Below are 24660 nucleotides of genomic sequence, written 5' to 3'. Positions count from 1 at the left end.
GACTTCCTGAGGAAGTTCACTGAAGTAATTCTGAACAGTGAGATTGTGGCAGACACTTCTCTGGAGAAGGAGCAGGTGCAAAGTCCTGATCAGGCCTTCTTCATCTGCTGAGAGAGGGGGTTTCTCTGAAGAACGGTGAGTAGCCTCCATTCCTGTAGAGTATAGGGAGCTTTCATGTTCAGGCAGCTCTGGAGGCTGTTTAGGTTGGCTCAGGCCCTTTTAACTACAGATTTTTTTAAAATCAATTTGATAAAAAACAAAATGCTTCTATGTCAAGGTTCATCATGGTGTGAATTTTTACTGTGGATTTCTACCTGACTAGGGAATAGACATTTATAATGGAAAGGCTGACACACACACACACACACACACACACACACACACACACACACACAATCTTATCTATTGCAACAATATGCTACATGGAAATACAGTACGTAATTAAAACATTTTACTGATCTCTGCTGCTCAGTGGAAAAATTACAAGCTGTGTAGGGATCATGCCAACACTGTTATCAAGGCTTTCTCAGTGATCTCTTACAAGCAGCGAGACACATTTTGCTAAATAGAGTGTAGGGTACTAGTATGTGCTGTGTGTGTGTGGTCTGAATGTGTCCCACTTGGATCACTATGCCACAGATCTACAGGGCAGTGCAGAAGTACTGGAGTATATTTTTTCATTTGGGCCAAAATATTCAGAAATGGGGGCCTAAACTTAGACCTGTAAATCTGTATTTAGGTATTTAAATAAATGGTCTGATTTTCAGAAGTGCTGAGCACCCAGAAGCTCCAATTGATTTTGATCAGGTAAGGAATACAAAAGTTCCATGACAAGAAGTTCTTGGTAAAGCAGAATCAGGAAGCATAATCAGCATTTGGATTTGCTAACCTCTGGAGATAGCATGCATACTCTGACTGGACTGCCTCACATGGGGAAAGTGACAAGGCAAGAGCAGCCTTCTCCGATATTACTTCGTTAGTTAATGGTTACAAATATATGTTTTTAATAGAAAATTACAGAATTTATGATCCCACAGCAGAGATATTATCCACTGAAGAATTATTGGAGAGAAAACCTTAAACAGTGCTCTTTGAAAGTGGAATGCAGTTTGGGATACCTGTGTGAGAGACCTTTACCTCTGTGTTGCTGTTCAAATCTAATCCAGGTTGGTAGTGACTGGAACTTGCTATCATATGATGGCTGCTTGGTCTATTTGAAATAAATGTGCTAGTCTCGTGCCAGTTTCCAGTAAGCAGATGTTTACATTACAAAATCAATTGGAACCAACTGGCATGCTTGATAGCAGTCTTGGCCCAGAGAAAAGGAATGGAATAGGTCTTATGGAATAACAATCTAAAACAAAAAAAAATCCTACTATCTCTTCTTTGGGCTAGGTCTGAGGTACTGAGAAGAGGATGCACTGAAGCTTGCACTGCTGTTGTCAGAACTGTAGAGATTCTGTAGATAAACAGAACACCCTATTCTCTTGGAGGTTAATCCAGCACCTTACCTATGCACTAATATCCATTTATTAATAACTCATGTCCACTCCCCATTCATATTTTGTTAAAGTATCTGCTAAAGATAAAATCAAATAGTGAAAGCAATGGATTGGAAATGGAGAGTGAAGAAATATAAATTAATGTATACCAAAAACTCCTCTCTGCCATCTCTTGGGAAATATTAGGCATTTTAAAAAATAATGCAGATGAATAAAACTGAAAAATACAGCCATCAGTAAGGAAGAATCATATGCTAAGTGATGGATTAAGGCATAAGCACTATAGGCCTCTGTCTAGGGCTCCAGCTTCTGAAGTTATGTGATTACATTAAAAAAAAAATCAGCTTTTATTTTAAAAATAGCTGTATAATTGGAAAGGAAAGCTTAAAAATGGAAGCCAAGTGAAACCAATGCAGTGGTGTCAACCTGAGTTTGCAGAGAGACTGAAACAATAGTTCTGAACAGCATGAACTGCTTCCATGCATTTCAGTGTGGCAAGCACTCCAAGACCCAGCGCTCTGAGGATCTCCTACCACTGTCCCACATTATGCCTGGCAGAATTACAGTGGGCCCAGCCCAGACATTCAAGCAGTTACACCATGGATGCTCTAGGGTATGTCCACACTACAAAATTAGGTTGATTTTATAGAACCTTTTAGAATTCAATTTTATACAGTCGATTGCATATGTCCACACTAAGCGCATTAAGTCGGCGGAGTGCATCCTCACTACCATGGCTAGCATCGATTTACAGAGCGGTGCACTGTGGGTGGCTATCCCACAGTTCCTGCAGTCTCTGCTGCCCACTGGAATTCTGGGTTAAGCTCCCAATGCTGATGGGGCAAAAACATTGTCGCGGGTGGTTTTGGGTATGTTTTGTCAGTTGCCCCTCCCTCCGTGAAAGCAACAGCAGACAATCATTTCAAGCCTTTTTCCCTGGGTTACCCGTGCAGACGCCATACTAGCGCAAGCATGGAGCCTGCTCAGCTCATTGTCACCGCTGCTGTTGTGGGCAAGTCTACTATGGGGGCTGCTGTGATCCAAATAGCCAATGCAATCACTGATGTTCTGTTATCAAGGGTAGTGACTTTGGGAAATGTGCGGGCCTTTAGATTTTAGGTGTATCATATTCCTGTCCTTTGTCGCTGGTGAAGAAGTCTTGCAACCGTACATTCCAGTTCAGTCAGCGCTGTAACACCCCATAGCACTTCTGTGGTTGACACATATAACAGCCCACGGCTTTTACTCTTTTGGCTTGGCCGAGGAACCTTGTCCTACCAGGGTGTGCAAGCATTTGACACAGAAGCACCTGCAGCAGCTGGCATTGCTATACAGCAGCAGCTCCTGGGTGACTTCGCAGCAGATGGCGCAGTAGGACTGCTAGCCATCCTCTTCCATGGTGTACGGCTCCACCGCTTCCACTGCAACTCTGCTCTCCTGCTCCTGGTGCAGTAGGACTGGTAGCCATCTTCGTCAGACATGTAGCTTGGCTGGGGATTCTGGGAATGTCTTCCCTGCCCGGCTCCTAGCAACCTCCAGGGCATGGGGTATGGCTCCACCGCTTCTGCTGCAATTCTGCTGTCCTGCAAGCTGGAGGCTTCTGCCTCAGGCAGCTCTCCCAGCCAACAGACTGCACGGTTGCACCTACCCCAGCCTACCCCTTGCTCCTATGGCTCATGAAGCCTGAACAGTAGTAAGGAGCAGTTCAACTATAGCCTGAGCAAGTGCAGAATGGTGGTAGAATGTGTCTTTGGACATTTAAAAACTCGCTGGTGCTGTTGGTCAGACCTCAGCACAACAAACCCATTATTATTGCTGCTTTCTATGTGCTCCATAATACCTGTGAGTAAGGGGGAGACATTTATGGTGGGGTGGGAGGTTGTGGCAAATCACCTGGCATCTGATTTTGAGCAGCCAGACACCAGGGCGATTAGAAGAGCACAGCAAGGTGCGCTGAGCATCAGAGAGGCTTTGAAAACCAGTTTCACGACTGGCCAGGCTTCGATGTGACAGTTGTGTGCGTTTCTCCTTGATGCAAACCCTCCCTTTTTGTTGATTTTAATTCTTTGTAAGCCAACTACCCTCCCCCCTTTGAAATAAAGTAACTATTGTTTTGAAACCATGCATTCTTTCTTTATTAATTAAAAAAAAAAAAAGAGAGATAATGGACAAGGTAGCCCAGGTGAGGTTGGGGAGGAGGGAAGGACAAGGCCACATTGCTTATTGTAGCCACACTCAAAATCAAACTGTTTGAATGACAGCCTTCTTTTGCTTGGGCCATCCTCTGGAGTAGAGTGGCTGGGTGCCCAGAGCCTCTCCCCCGGCACCCACCCGCGTTCTTGGGCATCTGGGTGAGGAGGCTATGGAACATGAGGAGGAGGGCAGGCAGTTATACAGTGGATGCAGCAGGGGTCTGTGCTCTTGTTGGCTTTCCTGCTGCTCCAACAGACGCTTCGTCATATCCATTTGCTTCCCCATTATCCTCAGCATCGCGTCCTGCCTCCACTCTTCACGCTCACTTAATTCTTTCCTGGCATCTGCCCCTGAATACCTCCATGCATTAAGCTGTGCCCTATCAGTGTGGGAGGACTGCATGAGCTTGGAAAACATGTCATCGCGAGTGCATTTTTTTTGCCTTCTAATCTGTGATAACCTCAGGGATGGAGATGATAGGAGGAGTGTAGAAACATTCTACGCTCTATGATTCTGGGGGGACTGCATGGTCACCTGTGCTGCTGAGTTCGCCATACTGACCAAACAGGAAATGAAATTCAAAAGTTCCCAGGGCTTTTCCTGTGTACCTGGCTAGTGCATCGGAGTTCAAAGTGCTGTCCAGAGCGGTCACAATGGAGCACTCTGGTTTAGTTCCCAGAGGCCAATACTGTCGATTTGTGTCTGCACTACCCCAAATTCGACCCAGCAAGGTCGATTTTAGCGCTACTCTCCTCATCGGGAAGGAGTACAGAAGTTGATTGTTAGGTTGACAGAATGGGCTTGGTTGTGTGGACGCAATCATTTTTAAATTGACCTAATGTGGCTAAATTCGACCTAACCCCGTAGTGTAGACCAGGAAGATAAGTACTGGGGAATTCCCAGGAAGCCTTGGCTTCTCTGGGAATGTGAGGGTTGGCCCCTGCTTCTTTCCAAAATGAGAGATGACTCTGATTATCACTTCCTCTTCTGAAACTTCAAGACAATAGAAAAGGGAATTTTTAGCAGAATGGTGTGAAATCTATTTGCAAACGGGAGATACTGAGGCACTAGAAATAAACTTGTGTAAAGCAGGGGTAGGCAACCTATGGCATGTGTGCCAAAGACAGCACGTGAGCTGATTTTCAGTGGCACTCACACTGCCTGGGTCCTGGCCACCAGCCCGGGGGCTCTGCATTTTAATCTAATTTTAAATGAAGCTTCTTAAAACATTTAAAAAACCTTATTTACTTTACATACAATGATAGTTTAGTTATATATTATAGAAAGAGACCTTCTAAAAACATTAAAATGTATTACTGGCACGCAAAACCTTAAATTAGAGTGAATAAATGAAGACTCAGCACACCACTTCTGAAAGATTGCCAATCCCTGGTGTGAAGGATACAGGTATGAGAGAGGGCACAAGAGGAGTTCATTTAAACATTAAGCTTCCTCCCTCTCAATTGTTTACACGGTAGAGTAGTTCTAATGTTAGTAATGCAGGATGGCAAGTTTATTTTTTTAAGGATAATTGATGTGGCATTTTCAAGTGCCTGGGCTGCTGATGTAATCCCAACAGACCCAAGTCACTGGTGGGCGGGAGTGAACCAGGGACCTCAGGAGCTTAGTGCATGAGCCTCTACCGCATGAGCTAAAAGTCAACTAGCTGGTAGCTAAGACTGTAGAGGAAACTCATTAATCTCTTTCTCTCTCTAAGTGGTCTTGGTGCCACTAGATGGGACACAACACCACACCCAGAAGGTATGTGGGTTACACTGACACCTACGTGTAATGACAGACAGTGCTTTTATACTAAGTAGCTCAGCTCATGTCTGATCCTACATTCCTTGTTCACTCAAAACTCACATAGAGGTCCATAGGAATTTTAGATATGCAAGGAATGCAGACTAGAGTGATTGCTGTTCAGTAAGGCTGCATAGTAGTAACTGAGGGCATGGTATGAAGATAATGGAGTTGCACAGGTGTTATTGAGGACATAATTAGGACAGCAGGCTTTTTATTATTGGTGATGATGTATTAAAAGGAAAGACTCTAGCTTGACCCTCAGATCCCAGGCTAATTTTGCAGAACTGCAAGTTAGGAAAAAAATAATAATATTTTTACTTTGAAACTAAGAAAATTGTATATGGAATCATTGAGAGATGCAGACTTCATCTGTTCATCTCATCAAGTTACAAAGTCACTTTTCAAAGTAAAATTGCAAAATTTAAAAAATCCTTCTCCTTCAGACACCACTTTCTCCCTGTAAATGCAATTCGTTTCCAGCTGCTGTGCTCAGATCTAAAGGACACAGGATGACAGTCACTTAAGGCAAGTTATTATTAGGGCCCTACCAAATTTACGGCTATGATAAACACACCACGGACCATGAAATCTGGTCTTCTGCGTGCTTTTACCGTATATTCTACAGATTTCACAGGGGGAGGCCAGCATTTCTCAAATTGGGGGTCCAGATCCAAAAGGGAGTTGCGAGGGTGGGGGGGGGGTCGCAAGATTATTTTAGGAGGGTCGCGGTAACCCCACCCTTACTTCTGTGCTGCCTTCAGAGCTGGGAAGCCAGAGAGCAGAGGATGTTGGCTTGGCACCCAGCTCTAAAGGCAGTGCCCCTCCAGCAGCAGTGCAGAAGTAAGAGTAGTAATACCATACCATGCCATCCTTACTTCTATGTTGCTGCCTTCAGAGCTGGGCTCCCAGCCAGCAGCTGCCCAGCTCTGAAGGCATCACTGCTGCCAGCAGCAGCAGCGCAGAAGTCAGGGTAGCAGTACCACAAACCCCCCTAACAATAACCTTGCGGCCCTCCAACAACTCCTGTTTGGGTCAGGACCCCAACAATTACCACACTGTGAAATTTCAGATTTAAATAGCTGCAATCATGAAATTTATGATTTTTAAAATCCTGTGACCTTGCAATTGACTAAAATGGACCATGAATTTAGTAGGGCCCTAGTTATTATATACTGGCAGCCACTAGAATGTAACTCTCCAAATGTTATGCTCTCCATAAATGTATCAGAGGATTTTCAGTGGTGGCCCATCAAAATACCAATATATTTTGTGTAATTAGTCTGGGGATGTTTAGTGTCTGAGGCCCCTGTGTAGGGTGTTTAGTGCTATGGACCTGTGTCATGACCTGTTGATATCTATGACAGTTTGTCTCATGTTGCCCCGTGCCATTCTCTGAACCTCTCTGGAGAGAAGCTTATGAGAGTAGAGTCCCCCTAGGTAGTCATTTTGTAGTTTGTCCCCTCGAAGCAGTGTAACCATGGCAGTTTCATTGTGTTTAAGGCCTTTTATACCCAAGGGGAGAGCTAAGTAGGGATAGCATTTGATCTAATGGCTTTTAAAGTTAACACTGTGTGATTAATTGTACCATATGTAGGACCAGCTCCCACTGGCTATGAAGATATGGTTTGGTCATCCACTTATATCTGTAACCATTGACTCTGTGCCTTATATCAGGGCTGCCTCTCACCTTAGACATAAATGTATCTTTTTCCCTCCCCTCTGCAGATCTGCCATCACAATGTGTATTAAAGTTCATGGACGTCAGAAACGTGGGCTCATGAAAGTGAGGTTACAAATCGCTGTATCCATGTTCAGAAATTAAACCTGTATCATTTCAAGCTTCTTTGTGTGTTAATGTTTTGGAATTCCATGTAGGGGGTGACTGTATTTAAGAAATACAAAAATTAACAAATGCAAGGAAAACCAGTTCTGATTATTATCATCCTTTAATCATATGTCTGATAAAAGGGGATGTGTCAGGTACATTGTATTACAATGTTCCACAAGTAACAACTAGTGGCCAGTATAATTCAAGAGAAGTATGTGTCTTTTTGGATGATAAATTCTCCCCGGCAGATTGTTGATCGCCCAGTGACCTGTCAGTTAGAGGAAAACCAGGGATCACAGTCATGGTGTTGTGGAACAACATTATGTATGGAAAAATGTTAATGAAAAATAGCTGTAGACATAATTAAACTGAATGTGCCAGATTCTCTGGTCTAACTTCACTAGAGTACCAGGGGTTAATGTATATGGTTATATAAAAGGGTACGTATAATTTGTCCTTTATATAAGACTCTTCTTTTCTTAGTATAAAGACTCAACATAAACAAAACCTAGCCATGACAGGAGCTGAATATAGACAGCATAGCTGGTTGTGTTAGATTTCAAAGGAATTTATGTGACCTTTTATGGACACAAGTCTGCACACCATGTTTTACATTTGAGCCTTGGCAGATTGACAGGTAAATGTGAAATGGTCTTGGCTGTTATTTGTCTAGTTTAAGGCCTTTTCTACACTTCCTACTCAGGGAAAACTCCCATTGGCTTCACTGGGGCATTTTGCCTGAGTAACAAGTCTAAGATTGAGTCCTAAAATTATAAACCAATCTCTTTGAAATATAAATGAGCATACAACTCAATTTGGATTTTTTTTTAAATTCATGTGGAAATTTGGAGCATTCACATTTGCCATCTCTGGCCCCTCGTTTTTCAATGTTAATTTTAGAGAATCCATTAATTTTTGCAATGACTGTTTAAAAAGCACAGGCTCTTATAAAACTTCCCAATCAAATAAGAAATCTAGTTCCTTTCTGTTAATATCTCTGGTTTGACTGACTTTTCTATCTTTTGTTTATTTATCCATATGATCACTTTACATTTTCAGAAAGTTACACGATGGGAAAGATCAGTTATAAAAACTAAATGGAGTTAACAGTTACTAAGGAAAATGCACCTGGTGAGAGCTATCCTAAACAATGATTTCATTGCCATAGCACTCTCCTGAGACACTCTGTTTTCATATCCTGTCCAGTAAATGCTGAGATTTAAGATAGAACCAGTGCTGGAAGTTTGAGCTTGGTAAATTAAGACACCATTTCTCATAATGGGCGGTCAGACTAGTGCTGCCCTCTGAATTCCAGTACTGAAATGGAAGGATCTGAAATTGTCCAAATAAATAAATGCAGGATGGAGTTCTCCTCATGTCACTGGCTGGAAATCTGCCAAGGAAGGTAGGGCCTAAAAGATGTATTCTATTTTTATTGTGCATTTTATGGAATTGCAATATTAGTTTAATGCCTAATTTACCAAGGAATAAAAAAATCACTGGAAAGGAACCTGATCATATATATATTGTAAGGAATAGCTGGGAAAAGAACAGCTTTTCTAAAATGGGTCATTTCTCCTGGATTAAGGTGATAATAAAATGTCTTACTGTATCCTTCTAATTTATTATGTACCTGCTGAAATGACTCAATTACAGAAATCCAAGCCTGCCGTATTGCAGGATCAGGGCCAAACTTTGGTGTGCCATCTAACCTGCATTAGGATGTATAATTTGTCTCATAACTTGAGAGACTGAAAAGACTGGACTGTTTGCATCAGAGATTAGATGAAGATGGGACATGAGAAAGATATTTAACATAATGAATGACAGAAAGAGGCTAGATTAGATACTCATCCTCTCTTTATTACAATACATGAACTAGGAGACTCAATGAAATTGAAAGGGAGTAAATTTAAGACTGATAAAAGGAAATACTTGTCCACACAGTGCATGCTTAATCTGTTGAACTCCTTGTCACAAGATATCACTGAGGCCAAGAGCTTAATGGGATTCCAAAAATGATTAGACATTTACAGTGTGTAACAAGCCTATCCAGAACCATAACAGTTAACAAGCAATGGATTAACAGTGTCTTTTTTTAGTCAAACTAGCATTTTTTAGCATCCACCTAGAGGTATAGCCAAGTATACCTTACTCAGTAGTAATAAAACACCGGTATTTTACACAAAATACCAATTAAAATATAGACTAAATAAACACAATTAGCAGAAGTAGCAAAGAAGTGAAACATGAGTAAGAAATTTGTAGCCAGACTGTTTAAAACTCTGGTTTTAGTTTAGATGAATTGACTCCTGTATATCTTAAGTCGCTGACAGATTAGAGGAAAGATCTTTCTGAAAGTTTCTAAACTCTGCTACTTAAATTGAGCACTGAGAAAGATCCCACTCAAGTTCTCTAGTCTTCTAAAGAATCATCCAGCAAAATCTGGGAGACCATACATATTTAAAGTTTACAAAAGCAAAAAAAAAACCATTGTTTTTTGGGGGTGTGACTGGGCATGACTCACCAGAGTGGCACCTCCTACTGTTCATCCTGGGGATTAGCTCTGCAGGTCAGTATGCTCTTTCCTGATGGTGCCTCACTTGTTGTCTCAGCTGCTCTCAGACCCATGTCACTCCAAGGAACATGGCATCCTCTTAATGACACAGCCCTCTAGCCATGTCACCTTCTGGGGGATCTGCATCAACTATCCAGGCACTTCCACAGTGGGGAATAGGGGTAACTCACCAACTGCTCTGGTTCCCGGCCCAGGGACCTCTTGAATCACAGTCACCTACTGTGTTCCTTGCCTTGACTACTGTTGCATTTCTCTGGGCCACTTCCCCATGGGCACAGCACCCTACACAGTATCAGCAGCCAATCCAGAGCTTCTTCTCTATTCCCCAGGTTCCTGCATGCACTGCTCTGTCCAAGGTACTGTGGGGTTGCAGCCTACTTGGGGCAGTTTTCTCTCCTCAAGCTCCCAACAGTGACTGACTGACTCTGGTCCTGCAGCTCCTTTTATGTGAACCCACTGGGCCATGATTGGCTGCTCCTTGCAGCCTCTCTCCTATTGACTGCTTCCCACACAGCCTCCCTAGGGCTCTATTAACCCCTTGTATGCCAGTGTGGGGTGGATGCCCTCTCACAGGAGGGAATCCCTCTTGGGGTATCATAAAAAGGCAAAATGGAGATCAACCCCAATTTCACCCCCTTTTTGCAGATCACTTTTAATTAATCTCTTTGTACTGATCGCCTGTGACTCCTAAGGCCACTGTAACAACTTCTGCATGTTACATTGCCATCCTTCTATAATTTATTCATCTTGTATATTATCTGAGTCTTAGTTTGTGAATTCTTTGGGCATGAGTTCTTTTTGAGTTATCTGTTGGTATAATGCCTAGTACAATGGGCCCTGATTACTGATTGGGATCCTTAGGTGCTGCTTGAATAGAAATAATAATAATTAATAAAAATGAATTTCAATACATGTCAGACAATTATATAATTGGGTTCTGTTCCTCCTCTCTCAGGGCATGAACCTCTCACATGCTGTGAAGTGCTGTACAACCTCAGCTCAGTGAACTCAACTGGAAAGTGCTGTGAGGATATGTGTACTGTTTCTTTAAATCCATAGGAAGAAACAAGGCAGGATGTAGGTGGATCAGCTCATAGGCAGAAACTTCACAGTATATCAGAGCTCAACAGAATAGCTTTAGAGATAATGCTTTTTTTCCTAATTCTAAAACTATTCCTTGTTTGGCATTTGAATAAATTGACTCTTTGTGTCTATATAAAGCACATAACGTTTACAAGCACAATTGCCAGGAAACCACTAAGGCCAAATCCACTGTGATAGCCACATGGAAGAGATATCCAGGTTTTTATGGTTCTGAATTGCAGAATATTCTGTTTTGCTTTATCCTGGCAATACAATCTGAGGTAACATGGGAAAAGTTGCCAAGAGCATCATTTATAAAGTTCCTTTAAATTCAAGAGCAGCTCACATTTTCTAATCAATCTGTAGTTTCCCATATACATATAATCACATAAAAAGACATAGATTCATAAATTCATAGATACTAAGGTCAGAAGGGACCATTCTGACCATCTAGTCCAACCTCCTGCACAATGCAGGCCACAGAATCTCACCCACCCACTCCTACGAAAAACCTCACCTATGTCTGAGCTATTGAAGTCCTCAAATCAAGGTTTAAAGACTTCAAGGAGCAGAGAATCCTCCCTCAAGTGACCCATGCCCCATGCTACAGAGGAAAGCGAAAATCCTTAAGGGCCTCTTCCAATCTGCCCTGGAGGAAAATTCCTTCCTAATCCCAGTATCTATGAATCTATATGGGCAAGATTCACCAGCTAGATACTACTGAAAATTCTTTCCTGGGTAACTCAGATCCCACCCATCTAATATCCCATCTCAGGGGATTAGGCCTATTTACCCTGAATATTTAAAGATCAATTAATTACCAAAATCACATTATTCCATCATACCATCTCCTCCATAAACTTATCGAGTAGAATCTTAAAGCCAGATAGATCTTTTGCCCCCATTGCTTCCCTTGGAAGGCTATTCCAAAACTTTACTCCTCTGATGGTTAGAAACCTTCGTTTAATTTCAAGTCTAAACTTCCTGGTGACCAGTTTATACCCATTTGTTCTTTTGTCCACATTGGTACTGAGCTTAAATAATTCCTCTCCCTCTCTGGTATTTATCCCTCTGATATATTTATAGAGAGCAATCATATCTCCCCTCAACCTTCTTTTAGTTAGGCTAAACAAGTCAAGCTCCTTTAGTCTCCTTTCATAAGACAAGTTTTCCATTCCTCGGATCATCCTAGTAGCCCTTCTCTGTACCTGTTCCAGTTTGAATTCATCCTTTTTAAACATGGGAGACCAGAACTGCACACAATATTCCAGGTGAGGTCTCACTAGTGCCTTGTATAATGGTACTAAAGCCTCTTTATCCCTACTGGAAATACCTCTCCTGATGCATCCCAAAACCGCATTACTTTTTTCACAGCCATATTACATTGGCAGCTCATAGTCATCCTATGATCAACCAATACTCCAAGGTCCTTCTCCTCCTCCGTTACTTCTAATTGATGTGTCCCCATCTTATAACTAAAATTCTTGTTATTAATCCCTAAATGCATAACCTTACACTTCTCACTATTAAATTTCATCCTATTACTATTATTCTAGTTTACAAGGTCATCCAGATCCTCCTCTATAATATCCCGGTCCTTCTCTGAATTGGCAATACCTCCCAGGTTTGTATCATCTGCAAACTTTATTAGCACACTCCTACTTTTTGTGCCAAGTCAGTAATAAAAAGATTAAATAAGATTGGTCCCAAAACTGATCCCTGAGGAACTCCACTAGTAACCTCCCTCCAGACTGACAGTTCGCCTTTCAGTAGGACCCGTTGTAGTCTCCCTTTTAATCAATTCCTTATCCACCTTTCGATGTTCATATTGATCCCCATCTTTTCAAATTTAACTAATAATTCCCCATGTGGCATGGTATCAAACACCTTACTGAAATCTAGGTGAATTAGATCCACTGAGTTTCCTTTGTCTAAAAAATCTGTTACTTTCTCAAAAAAGGAGATCAGGTTGGTTTGGCACGATCTACCTTTTGTAAAACCGTGTTGTATTTTATCCCATTTACCATTGACTTCAATGTCCTTAACTATTTTCTCCTTCAAAATTTTTTCCAGGACCTTGCATACTACAGATGTCAAACTAACAGTCCTGTAGTTACCCGGATCACTTTTTTTCCCTTTCTTAAAAATAGGAACTATATTAGCAATTCTCCAATCATACAGTACAACTCCTGAGTTTACAGATTCATTAAAAATTCTTGCTAATGGGCTTGCAATTTCAGGTGCCAATTCCTTTAATATTCTTGGATGAAGATTATCTGGGCCCCCCGATTTAGTCCCATAAAGCTGTTTGAGTTTCACTTCTACCTCAGATATGGTAATATCTACCTCCATATCCTCATTCCCATTTGTCATGCTACCATTATCCCTAAAATCCTCTTTAGCCTTATTAAAGACTGAGGCAAAGTATTTATTTAGATATTGAGCCATGCCTAGATTATCTTTAACCTCCACTCCATCCTCAGTGTTTAGCGGCCCCACTTCTTCTTAGTTTTCTTCTTATTTATGTGGCTATAGAACATATTACAAAAATTGTAACAAAACTTATTTAAAAATGGAGCTTTTATAGCTAAGTAAATATCACCAGTGTTTCCATTTATTCACTTTAAATAACAAAGAGCAGTTTGGAGCTAGAGTGCATGGTCTTAATGTATTTAATACTTGTCCAAGAAACAAGCAGACAGGAGAGAGTCAGTAAATGTTTATGCATTTCAGAAATACCTTCTGCATCACATATTAGGTACTCAGACTGTGAAAGTACATAGCAACAGAGGAGATTAAAAATAATCAAATAATTTTACCTTCAAATGATTGCAGAATATGAAAGCACAAATTCTAAATCCAATTCTTCAATATATTTGGCTTCTAATAGCTAAAGATTTTGAGGCAAAATGAAATAAATGTAAACAAAATGTTAAATACAAGGGGTGAAATCCTGGTTTCATTGAAGTGAATGGATTTTTTGCTGTTGACATCAGTGGAGATGGATTTCGCCCAAGAAATTCACAGAAACTGCTTAATTGGTAGGGATAGGAAGTGAATCCCTGGTCTTGCATCTAGATCCATGTGGGCAGTCTCCTGCACGTGTGTGGAGTCCCATTGACTTCAAAAGGTCTCCATCCATATGAATCCAATTGCAGAATGGGTGACCTAATTTTTTTATGTGACATTTAAAAAAATATGCCAAGTAATTTAATTTTTTGTTTTTAGATACAATTACTGATATTTCATTTTATCCAGATGATTTTAATTATTCATGTATTGATTATCACAGACTCTTTGGCATCCTAACATCTGAAAGCACATTTCTGAAAAATGTGGTTTCGTTGTGAAAGACAGGGAAACATCTGAGATGCACTCATTTATTTTTGTTTGAAAAAAATATTTCAAAGTAGTTAATGATGCCCCTCTTTCGGGAACAATCTTCCTGGATGCATACTGAATTTAGAGAGATGGCTTTGTTACGTCAACCCCGTAAAAGAATTCAAAATCCAAAACACACCACCAACAAATATTATTTCTTTAAAAAATTTATTTTCAATAACAGAGATGGGTTTTTTAAAAAAATGAACATCTTCATACTGAAATGCTAAAAGGAAACTAAAATTGAAAATCTGGTTTGGGGGTTAGCAGGTCAAGAGTATTTGATAATCCATCGGTGAGGGAGAGGTATAAGTTCTGGAAAGTGCATTTTAGCAATACCAGACAGTTGAATTTGTGGTATGTTGTAAGAGTGGTTGACTCACTTCCAAAGTGTCTGGAAATATCTGTGCACGTCTTCTAAGATTTCTTTCTTTCTGAAAACTGTTTATTAAGGTTAAATTACAATAAAGTGTTAAGGGGTACTACATTGTACATTAATTATTCAGGATCAGGTTAATATTCAAAGATCTTGGCTAAAGATTCTGGCTTGCCAGCTGGAGAGACCTCCTCCTCTGAGTATGCTAGAAAGGGGGACCAAATTTCTAAATGCCTATCCTCTTTTTGATGTTTTTTTCTTACTTTTTAAACATTCTGGGTGTATTGAAGTCAATGGGACTACTGCAGGAGTAAGGACAGCAGCCCTTGGCCCACCAAACTTAAGATATTTTTGGGAAAGGTCAATCCCAACAAACCTGCCCTTTAAAGTCTTAATTATAATTTTATTTGCACTCAGCTGTATTTTCAGGGAAAATTAAATGGAACAGAAGTGAGTTTAAACAAATGCAATGGTTCAAATTGTGAAGAGATATACTTCAATTAAAAGGGGCTACATAGAGTGTATATCAGAGTAGAATTTGACCCCATTATTATTTAGTCCCATTGACTCACATGATATTTACCTGTCATCACTCTGATTGCTTTGTGTGAAATTAATCTCTGTACGGAAGGCCGGCACAAGTCCTACGCACACTTAAGTACCACATAAATCCTCATAGTAGGGCTTAAATGGTACATAAATGGTACACAAGTCTTGTGCTGGGTTCTGTTCTGGAGTGAATGTCACCCTTTGCTTGTATGTCCTGACCCTTTTGCCACCTTTCATCTTTTTTGTCTTTCTGTCTTTTTAGATTCTAAGCTCTTTGGAACAGGGATCATGCGTTTGTGTATGTCTGCAGGATGGACCGGTATTGGAGCCTGACCTGAATGTGATGGGTCTCTGGGCACTACTGCAATATAAATATATAAACGGAAAGATAGTAGCTTCTGTTTTCTTGCTCCTCTTTCATTATGGTGAATCAAGTAGATTATTATCTGAGTTTAAAAATAATTAGATAAATTCATGTAGGATAGTTCCATCAAATGGCTATTAGCCAAGATGGTCAGAGAGGGAATCCCATGCTCTGGATGTCCCTAAATGCCAGATGCTAACAAGGGACCATAGAGGATGGATCACTTGATAATTGCCCTGTTCTGTTCATTCTTTTTGAAGCATCTGGAATTGGCCACTGTTGGAAGACAGGTTACTGGGCTAGAAGAACCATTGGTCTGACCTAGTATGGCGTTCTTATTGTTGTCCTTCTTGACCATTGTGTTTAATTTTTTAAATGATTCACAAGATTTATTGCCATTTTAAGTAGAAGCGTTTCCTTCCTCTTCACGTTAGCTGATGGATGGCACCTGCCTCCTAACGCGTCTCGGTTTAAATCCACCGCTAGATCGCGCTGTTGGACAATAAATGATCGGACCAATTTCCCCCTCCTACTCTAATTCCTTTGTGGGCGCTGCCGCGGAGAACGCGTGTAGAGGGAGGGGAAAACCTTCAAACAGAGCGAGCGAGAGAAGTCCAGTCCCTAGTCCTAGTATCTTCCATGGATGCAGCCGCGCTGGAACCGTGGCGCTCCTGTTCTTAGCTCGGGGAGAAAAGGCAGAGTGCTGGGGATGGAGCATCCAGGTGTAATGTCTCTGCAACACCGCTGCAGTGGATACACCAAAGGGGTGGGGGGGGGCAGCTTGTGTGGCTGCGAGTCTGTGGCTGATCTGAATGTCACTTGGGGCTGCATTTGGAGAGGCAAAGGCACAGCTTGTGCGTTTTTTCCACCAAATGCATCCGATGAAGTGAGCTGTAGCTCACGAAAGCTGATGCTCCAATAAATTTGTTAGTCTCTAAGGCGCCACAAGTCCTCCTTTTCTTTTTGCAGACTAACACGGCTGCTACTCTGAAACCTAGCACAGCTTGTGTGTATGTGTGTGTGCGTGCGCGCGCTTGGCTTTTGTGCGCTTGGCTTTTGTGTGTGTAATTTACAAATACTTGCTGGGGATGGGGAAAGACTGGCGCACAGCCGTGACCATGAAGCCCCCACTTTAATCTGAAGGGGGGGGGAAGCCTCCTGCAAGTGTAACCGTCTGTAATAAATGTTTACGATTTCCTGCACACGTGGTGGTAAATGGCATCTAAAGGCTAAACGCTGAAAGGCTTTGAAGTCATACCGAGCACCAAATGTAGCCTGCAAAAAAGCCTTGTTGTTCCATGCGACTAACACGGCTCTGCCTCTGCGCGTTAGAGGGCAGGGCTGTAAAAAGAAATCTTCTTATTTTACGTGTCCTGCAGTTCTGCCTTTCAAAGAGGGCGGTGTCAGTGCCCGGAGGGGTTTCCTGATGTTTGGCAGGCTGCCTTAGATGGGTGAACGCAGGTGTGAATCAGGCTGCTTCTGGGGTGGAGGAAGGCGAGAGCTGTGGGTCAGTGACTGCAAATGCACACGGGTATGTGCAGGAGCGTGCCCGGGTGCCTGATTTCGGCAGGAGCGTGTCTATGGCTTGGGAGTGTTGAGGCTGCGTGTGGCTGGCTGACCCCAGGCGGTGGGAGAGCCTCCAGATACCGGAGTCACTCTGTATTGCTACGTTTTCTCTGTATAGCTTTTGCCTTGTGAGCTCCGTGTACAGACGAGGGAGTGTGGAAGTATGTGTGTGTGTGTGTGTGTGTGTATCGGGGCGTTTGTGTGGCCTCGTCTGTGTGTATTTCTGTGTAAGGTACCTGTCTCTGATATACACAGTATATGCAAAAAGAAAAGGAGTACTTGGGGCACCTTAGAGACTAACACATTTATTAGAGCATAAGCTTTCGTGAGCTACAGCTCACTTCATCGGATGCATTTATGCTCTAATAAATTTGTTAGTCTCTAAGGTGCCCCAAGTACTCTTCTTTTTGCGAATACAGACTAACATGGCTGCTACTATGAAACCTGACAGTATATGCAGGTTCCTGAAATTGAAATTGTCTGTTGGTCTTACCCTGCCACTGGCTGACCAAACTAAATACATCCGGATATTTTAATTACAATCATCCCTGATCCCAGTTCTGTTTAGGTCTCCACTCACAGGAAACACTTCCGCAAGGTACCTGATAACGGAACCGTTTATTTCAGGGAGTTGCAGTGATAAACGTATTATTGCCATTGCAAAGCCTACAGTCTCTGGGCCCTTAGTGTTATCCTCAGTGGGCAGACACAGGTAGCGATGGACACAGGAATCACTGTGCAATGCTGTCTGCGTCCCCCCCCCCCCCCCAGCTATTCCCCTACAACTTTCCCCTCGTCCGGGGCTAGTGGCAGACATTTAGGCTGGATAATAAGTGAAGGGGTTGAAAGCGGAGGGGGCAGGGCGGGGTGTGCGGGGCCGGGGGGAGATGGGGAGGTTGGATTGGGAAGATGTATCCTTTCATTTAGGTTCAGTTCGTTTTCTCTTATTCTGCCCCCCTCCCCGCCCCAACAATGGATCCTCCACGTCCCCTTTCCATCTAGTTAGATTCTCTCAGCTCGAGGCTCTGTTGTGTGTTGTGTTTACAACAATACATCTCTGCAGCAGGGGTGACTAATCCAGCACACATGCTGGTAGCCGGGGCGCTTCTTCAAAGTGTTTCACCTCTTCTTTCTTGGCAGGCTGCACCTTGGACTTTCCTTTGATCGGGCGGATAATCTAGCGCCCTCTTGCTGCGCGCCCCGCTGTCCTTTGCCAAGCCCTAGCGGGCATGTGCTTTTATTGTATGTAAAGGGCAGATTGCGACAACCGTCGCTAGTGCCACGCTTTGTACTCAGCCGAGGGGTTCTTTTTTTCGTCTCTGCAAATGGCCTCAATCACTGGCAGTATCGTAAAACCATCCAATTCAGGAAGAGGACCCACTTGAAATACTCCAAGTTACTGGAGACTTTCTAACCTATTTCAAGCTGCGCCCTGGGCCGGGCAGCGATTCCCCTCCGGCAGCCCAGAATCGGTGTCCCCGCCACCTAACGCGGTTCGATTAAGGTTTTTGGTTCCCCCTCCCCCGACACACACTGTTCCCATTGTTCCCCAGTTTGAAAAATCGTCCTCGCCTCCGCCAGGGAAACCTGATCCGGCTGCAGCTTGGCTCCCAAGCGGAGGAGACAGAGATCCGTCTGGCCTTGGCACGCCGGCCCCTGCCCCCTTCCCCGCCCAGGGCACTGCTGCTGCGGCGCTCGCCCTCCTCATGCCTTAGGAATGTTGCGAAGTATGCGCAAGTTTCCAGCAGTAGATCCCCTTGCTGGAGGAGAGAGGCGCGCATATATCATCCGGTGGCAGCTGTCCACCTTCCCTGCCGTTTCGTAACTGCTTACGAGAGTAAATTGCGAGTTGGGAACAGCCCTCTCTTAAGGAGCAGATTGGGGAGAGGCTCTTCCCACTCGGAGAAGGCAAGTCTTCCCAGGCGCACCCCTCACGTTGGGAGCTACAGCAACCCAGGCGTCTCGTTCTTTACCGCTGCTTCTGCTCCTCCTCCTCTGCTCCTGCTACTTGCTGTTCCCTCCACAAGGTGCCCCGGAGCTCATCTCTCTCCTCCTCCCTTCCTCCTCTCTCCAGGTCCTACCGCTGGGGCTGCAGGCGCCGCCGCAGGAGCTGCCCCACCACCGACCCCGCTACCAGGCAGCTGCCACTAAAGGTCTGTGTGCGCGCAGAGCAGAGGGAATCCCCTTCCCTCCTCTCTTCGGAGTCCTGTTGCCTGTCGGTGCCGTTCACACACACACGCACTTCTGATTGATGCACTGTATATGCACTGACAGCTAACGGCACAGGACCGAAGAGGGACTAGAACGGGGTGTCGTGTGTGTGTGTGTGCGTGTGTGCGCGCGTGTGTTTCACAACCTAGGAGTCAGGCTTAGAAATGAAATTGAAGTAACCGGCGTGGGCGAGGAGGCGATCGATGAACTGGGGAGCCTTCTCGCCGGTGGTTACGGCAGCTGCGAAATGCCCCTGCAAGAGGAAACACCTATCATTGTTAGCGAATTGTAGGCGATTCTGCCGGAAAGCTGCTGTTTCCTTGAGCCCGCATGAAGCGTGGCAAACTGTTTGTGGCTTTCCCCACTGAATACGTGATGCTCGCTGTTTTGATGAGCTGCATGGAAAAGTGAAGATTTTGTAACAAATCGCATTAAATGGTGCACGTGGAGATGCCGCTCCGCGATTGACTGTGTCTACATTAGATAGATAGCTAGATGCCCAGGTAAAAACATATTGGAGGTGGTTGGGTCTAATATGAAATTAGTTTATAATTTCAATGTGGGCTGCTCACGTGAAATCATATCTGTTTAACGTACTAAGAAGTCTATTCTGAATAGCTTTGATGACCGTATTAAAGACATGTTAGCGCTGCCTTCATTTGGCGGGATCTCCTCTCTCTCCCCCCCCCCCCCCGTGTGTGCAGCCCCTTGTAAGTAGCTTCTCCTTGTTTCCAATCTAGAACTGTCTGACAGCTATTGGTGTGGGAAAGTGACAAAAATTGTTGATTGCATAGGCTTGGAATGACGTTTTGCTAGTCTTCGGAGCGGAGTTGGTATAACATCGAGATCAAACTGATACCGGTGCAAGGTCTGTGGTAGCTTTTGAAGTTACTGTCTGAGATCAAAGCTAAGAATTCGGTCCTGGTCCAAAGACAATCTGTTTTGATTTCAGTACAGTAAGTGAAAGGAGAATTCCTCCCCCACGTAAAGGCAGGTCAAGACATTTACGTTTGAAAGCAGAAAGTTGAATGAAGTGTTGCTAGGCAATCAAATAAATGTTTCGGCAAAAAAATTAAGTTTTATTTTTTTTGGAAAAATCTACCAGGAATGCCAATCTGGCAGCGGCAGCAAAGCACATGTCTGGCTGAAGTGGTTCATTTTTGCTCCTGCTCAAAAGATGGCACTCTAAGCCCAGACAAAACTTCAGGCACGTTTTGTTTAAAAGGCTTTTAAGACCGTTACCAAATGCTCTTTAGCGGATGTGCTGCAAGAAGTGCCCGTCCCCACGCAGAACAGTGGAATGCGTTTGAAGTTATCAATATACTTTAATCACCCTTATGTCAATGCCGGGGACTCAAATTTTAGTCCAAATATGGGCGATAGACTCTGAAACAGGCTTTCATTCTCGACTTCCTCCCAGGCCCAAGTACTTTTTTGCGGTGTCAGGCAATTAAGAAAAGCAATTTAATATAAGGCAGCACGGTATACTTTTAAGTTCAGTGCCAGTAGCTGGGCAGGGTAGTGTTGGATCTTGTCAGCGTTTTACACCAGTGAAATACGTCTTGTCTTTGGTTCTCTACATAGCACAGAACTACTGAGCTCTTTCTGTGGGCTATTAGCCTAATGATGTATGCATTTTCCCTCCTTCTTTCGTTGTGCTCCTCCTGGCACCTTTTTGATTCAATATATTGCTTAATTGCTTGTGGATTTCTCTCTCAGGCAACCTTATGGTGGTCTCTGTAGCATTTATTCATAACAAACACACACAACTCCCCATTTATATAAAGCTCAGAAATTTCATTGTGGTATGTATTTCCCCAACCCATGGGAGAATAAGGGCCTAACATTGCAGACAAACTCCTATTCGCTCCTATGGGGGTTTTGCCTTAGTAATGACTGTTGGTTCTGACTCTAAACGTGTAGCCCTGAGCAAACACGGTGATAAACGTACAGCTGCTTGTAATTAGGAAGGACAAAAATCTTTCTAGTTCCCACATATGCTTCTAGACAATCTGCAGCGATGGCGTGGTTCATTCTCTTGTCTTCTTTTATCAAGCGCTGTAAAGCGATTTCCCCTGAGATTGTGTAAACGAATTATCAGATGTTAAAACATCAGGGTTTAGGCGGTCGTGTCGGGTTTCAGTTGTGTGTTACATACACTCTGTGTAATCTATTTCAGACCTTAAAGAAAGGAAGACTTGCATATTTGTAGGCAGAACAAAAGAAAGTTTTATTACAATTTCCAAACTGCCTTGAAACCATTAAAATACTCTTAACTAAGTGCTTCAGCAGTTATGAAAAAAGAGCCGAGTAAAATCCCCAGCTGAAAGAGACATTTTAGTGGATTCAAGGCAAAAATGACCTCTGAATTAGCCATCCTCATACTAGAGGATGAAGTCATGAAGCTCAGTCTAGGTTTTGCACATGTAGAAGCAGGAATCTTTTCGCCACTTCCGTGATCAAATTAACTCGAATTTAATACCACAATTGAATTTTTCTCTGATTAACATGATCAGAAGGGCCCAGTAACAAAAGGCACATTATTGTGAGGCTAGACTCTCCAGTTACTAATGCAGATCTGTCAAGTTTGGATGGCTTCCAAGTCTAGAGGCTGTAACCTGGTCCCGTGGGTGGGGGCTGGGGATAAGGGGGTTAGGGAACATAGTGGTCTGTCTGCGACTCTTCTTTTCATGTTTTCTGAATACACCCACCACATCCTCTAACCCGTGCTTATTCTCTTTCTTTTTACCATCACAGATCCATTCATGTTGTTGTGATCCCAAAGGGCAGACATGAAGCTCAGGCTGTCTTCAGCAATTGCTGCTCTGTGCGCAGCTCTCCTCCTGTCTTCGATAGAGGCTGAAGGTAAATCATCCCCTCCCAGGGCTCCTTGCAGTGATGGTGCAGAATTAAAACAAACAACCCCCTCCCCCAACTTTCTTCCTCTCCGTTCTCAGTGCAGTTACTTCACTTACTCTTCTCTCTCTCCTTCAGAGAAACGCCTCTTCTTCCTTGTCCCTCTGGTCCAGCTCCTTCTGTGTTTTGTTAATTTCACGTAGCAGATCCTCTCTCTCTCTCTCTCTCTCTCTCTCTCTCTCCGGTGTGCTGTCCACACTGACTGCTCTGCAGCCTTGGGAAAGCCAGGGCTAGGCTGGGAGTGCGCCGCTGTGCTCTCCCTGCCCCCCAGGCTGAGTGCACAGGGCTCAGGGAGAAGGCTCCTGTGCAAACGCGAAAGCTCCGATTAAAGCGGAGGGGCCCCGGAGCGCTGGCACACGCCCTCCTGCCTGGTACTTTACTCTGCTTTGTGTGTGAAGTGAGACGCCCTTGCCAATAAACTGCTCCAACAGCGTGTGGCTCTCCGCGTCTGTGTCTGGCGATCGCGAGCGGCTCTTCCCCACCAGGGAGTCACGGGGGCGGCGGGGAAGGGAATTCGCTGCCCGCGGCTTCCGGCAGCTCCCCAGGGAGGCTCAGGCTCCTTCGCTCGGAGCAGGGACACCTCCGTGCGCCGCTCCCCCCGCCCCCGCCGGGCTCGGCTCCCGGCCCGCAGCCGGGCTGCTGAGCTCCCCCGAGCGGCTGGGAGGCTCAGCAGCTCCTTCCTCCCCTAGGCCGGGGCTGGCGGGCAGTGGCCCCTGGGCCGGGCTCGTGCGAGGCTGCGGGCCTCCCGGAAGGGATGGCCCGGGCGCTGGGGCGGGCTAGGCCGGGCCAGTGCCCGAGGCCCCTAGGGATACAGCCCGCGCCGCGCCCTGGGAATCCCTGAGGCTGCCGCGCGGGGTGCCTTACCCCGGCCCTGTGGTGGGCACGGAGCCCGGTGCATTGAGCCTCTGCTCCCCTTCGCAGGACCCCCGAGTCCGCCCCAAGCGGGGCTGCTGCGGGGCCCTACTCTCCCTGCAGGGCGCCCAGGGCCTTCAGCGAAGCTCCTGCTCGGCTCTCGGGGGGCTGTGGCGCGGTCTTTCCCACCAGGGGCCTTGGGACCTGGGCCAGATCTCGCAGGAGAAGCCGGGCGGCTTCTCCTGCCTCCAGCTGAAGGAGTGAAGAAAAGGAGGGGAGCCCCCATCGCAGCCTGGGCAGCGCTACGCAATCCGTGCCGCTTAAAACCGCTCTGCTGAGCAGGGGGCATTTGCCTCTCGGCTGGGCAAGTGGGAGGGGGATGGTGTTTGTCTGCCTGGAGAGCTGGCTGTGGTTTGTTAACTGCTCCAGGGAAAGCTACCGCTAGGGATACACCCGAACTAACTCCCCTGATCCTGTCTGGGTAATGGGCTGAACCAAAACTATCCTCCAAACTTTTTGAAACCTTCAGATCCCAGGTATGGAGCTCAGGGTTGTCCCCTGGTTCTGTAATGGGCTGAACTGCAACCCAAATCTAAACGCACGTTGCAAAGTTTGGATCCAGATCTGAACTCCATGGGTCCAGCGCATGGCTAATAATAATAATCAATAAAAAAACAATCTCAGAGAAACCCTAATGTAATTTGTCCTCCAGAAGCAGCGGTGCTATTGGTAGGGCCCTACCACATTCATGGTCCATTTTTGGTCAATTTCACAATTATAGGATTTTAAAAATTGTAAATGTCATGATTTCAGATATTTAAATCTGAAATTTCATGTTGTTTTAACTGTAGGGGTCCTGACCTAATTCTGAAGGCAGCAGTGCAGAAGTAAGGGAGGCAGGGTATGGTGTTGCCACCCTTACTTCTGTGCTGCTGCTGGCAGGGTGCTGCCTTCAGACCTGGGCACCTGGCCAGCAGCCGCTGCTCTTTGGCTTCCTAGCTCTGAAGGCTGTGCAGAAGTAAGCATGGCAATAGTGCATCCCCACTACAAGAACATTGCAATCCCCCCGCCCCACTCGCATAACCCTCTTTTGGGTCAGGACCCCCAATTTGAGAAACGCTGGTCTCCCCTGTGAATTCTGAGTGGTATAAAGTAAAAGTACACAAAAGACCAGCTTTCACTGGGGAGATCAGATTTTACAGTCCGTGACACATTTTTCACGGCTGTGAATTTGGTAGGGCCGTAGCTATGGGTGATCGGACAGGCACAAAGCAGATCAGCTTGCTGAAAAGTATAACAATTTTATCAACATCTGGTTTCTCTGAAAACGAATGCGATCGTTGCCTCTGGCTTCCAGCCACACTGTTGTTGGCTGAGGAACCAACGGACGTCATTTAAAATCATGTCAGAGTTTGCATTTGGAGCACTGGGTGAGAGAAAGCAGAAAGAGTATAG

The 24660-nt window shown here is 44.5% G+C and overlaps 1 protein-coding gene across 13 annotated transcripts in view; it reads left to right on the top strand.

The window, feature by feature from the left end:
* Positions 1-17048: 17048 nt before the first annotated feature.
* Positions 17049-24660, top strand: part of COL12A1 (collagen type XII alpha 1 chain) — a 152250-nt gene continuing 144638 nt past the window's right edge. For 3 of the 13 annotated variants that reach the window (XM_038395848.2, XM_043510524.1, XM_043510525.1), the window contains exons 1-2: positions 19111-19379; positions 22195-22302. In XM_038395848.2, the coding sequence (XP_038251776.2) occupies positions 22230-22302 (73 nt within the window). In that variant the 5' untranslated portion in view covers positions 19111-19379; positions 22195-22229. Of the gene's footprint in view, positions 17122-18999; positions 19380-22194; positions 22303-24660 lie in introns of those variants that run through there. The other 10 variants (XM_043510523.1, XM_043510516.1, XM_038395844.2 and 7 more) reach the window with 7 other exon arrangements.

The sequence above is a fragment of the Dermochelys coriacea genome, chromosome 3 (genome assembly GCF_009764565.3).
Source record: "Dermochelys coriacea isolate rDerCor1 chromosome 3, rDerCor1.pri.v4, whole genome shotgun sequence".
In the NCBI taxonomy this organism is placed as follows: domain Eukaryota; kingdom Metazoa; phylum Chordata; order Testudines; family Dermochelyidae; genus Dermochelys; species Dermochelys coriacea.
This window is presented reverse-complemented; position numbering and strand designations above follow the sequence as displayed.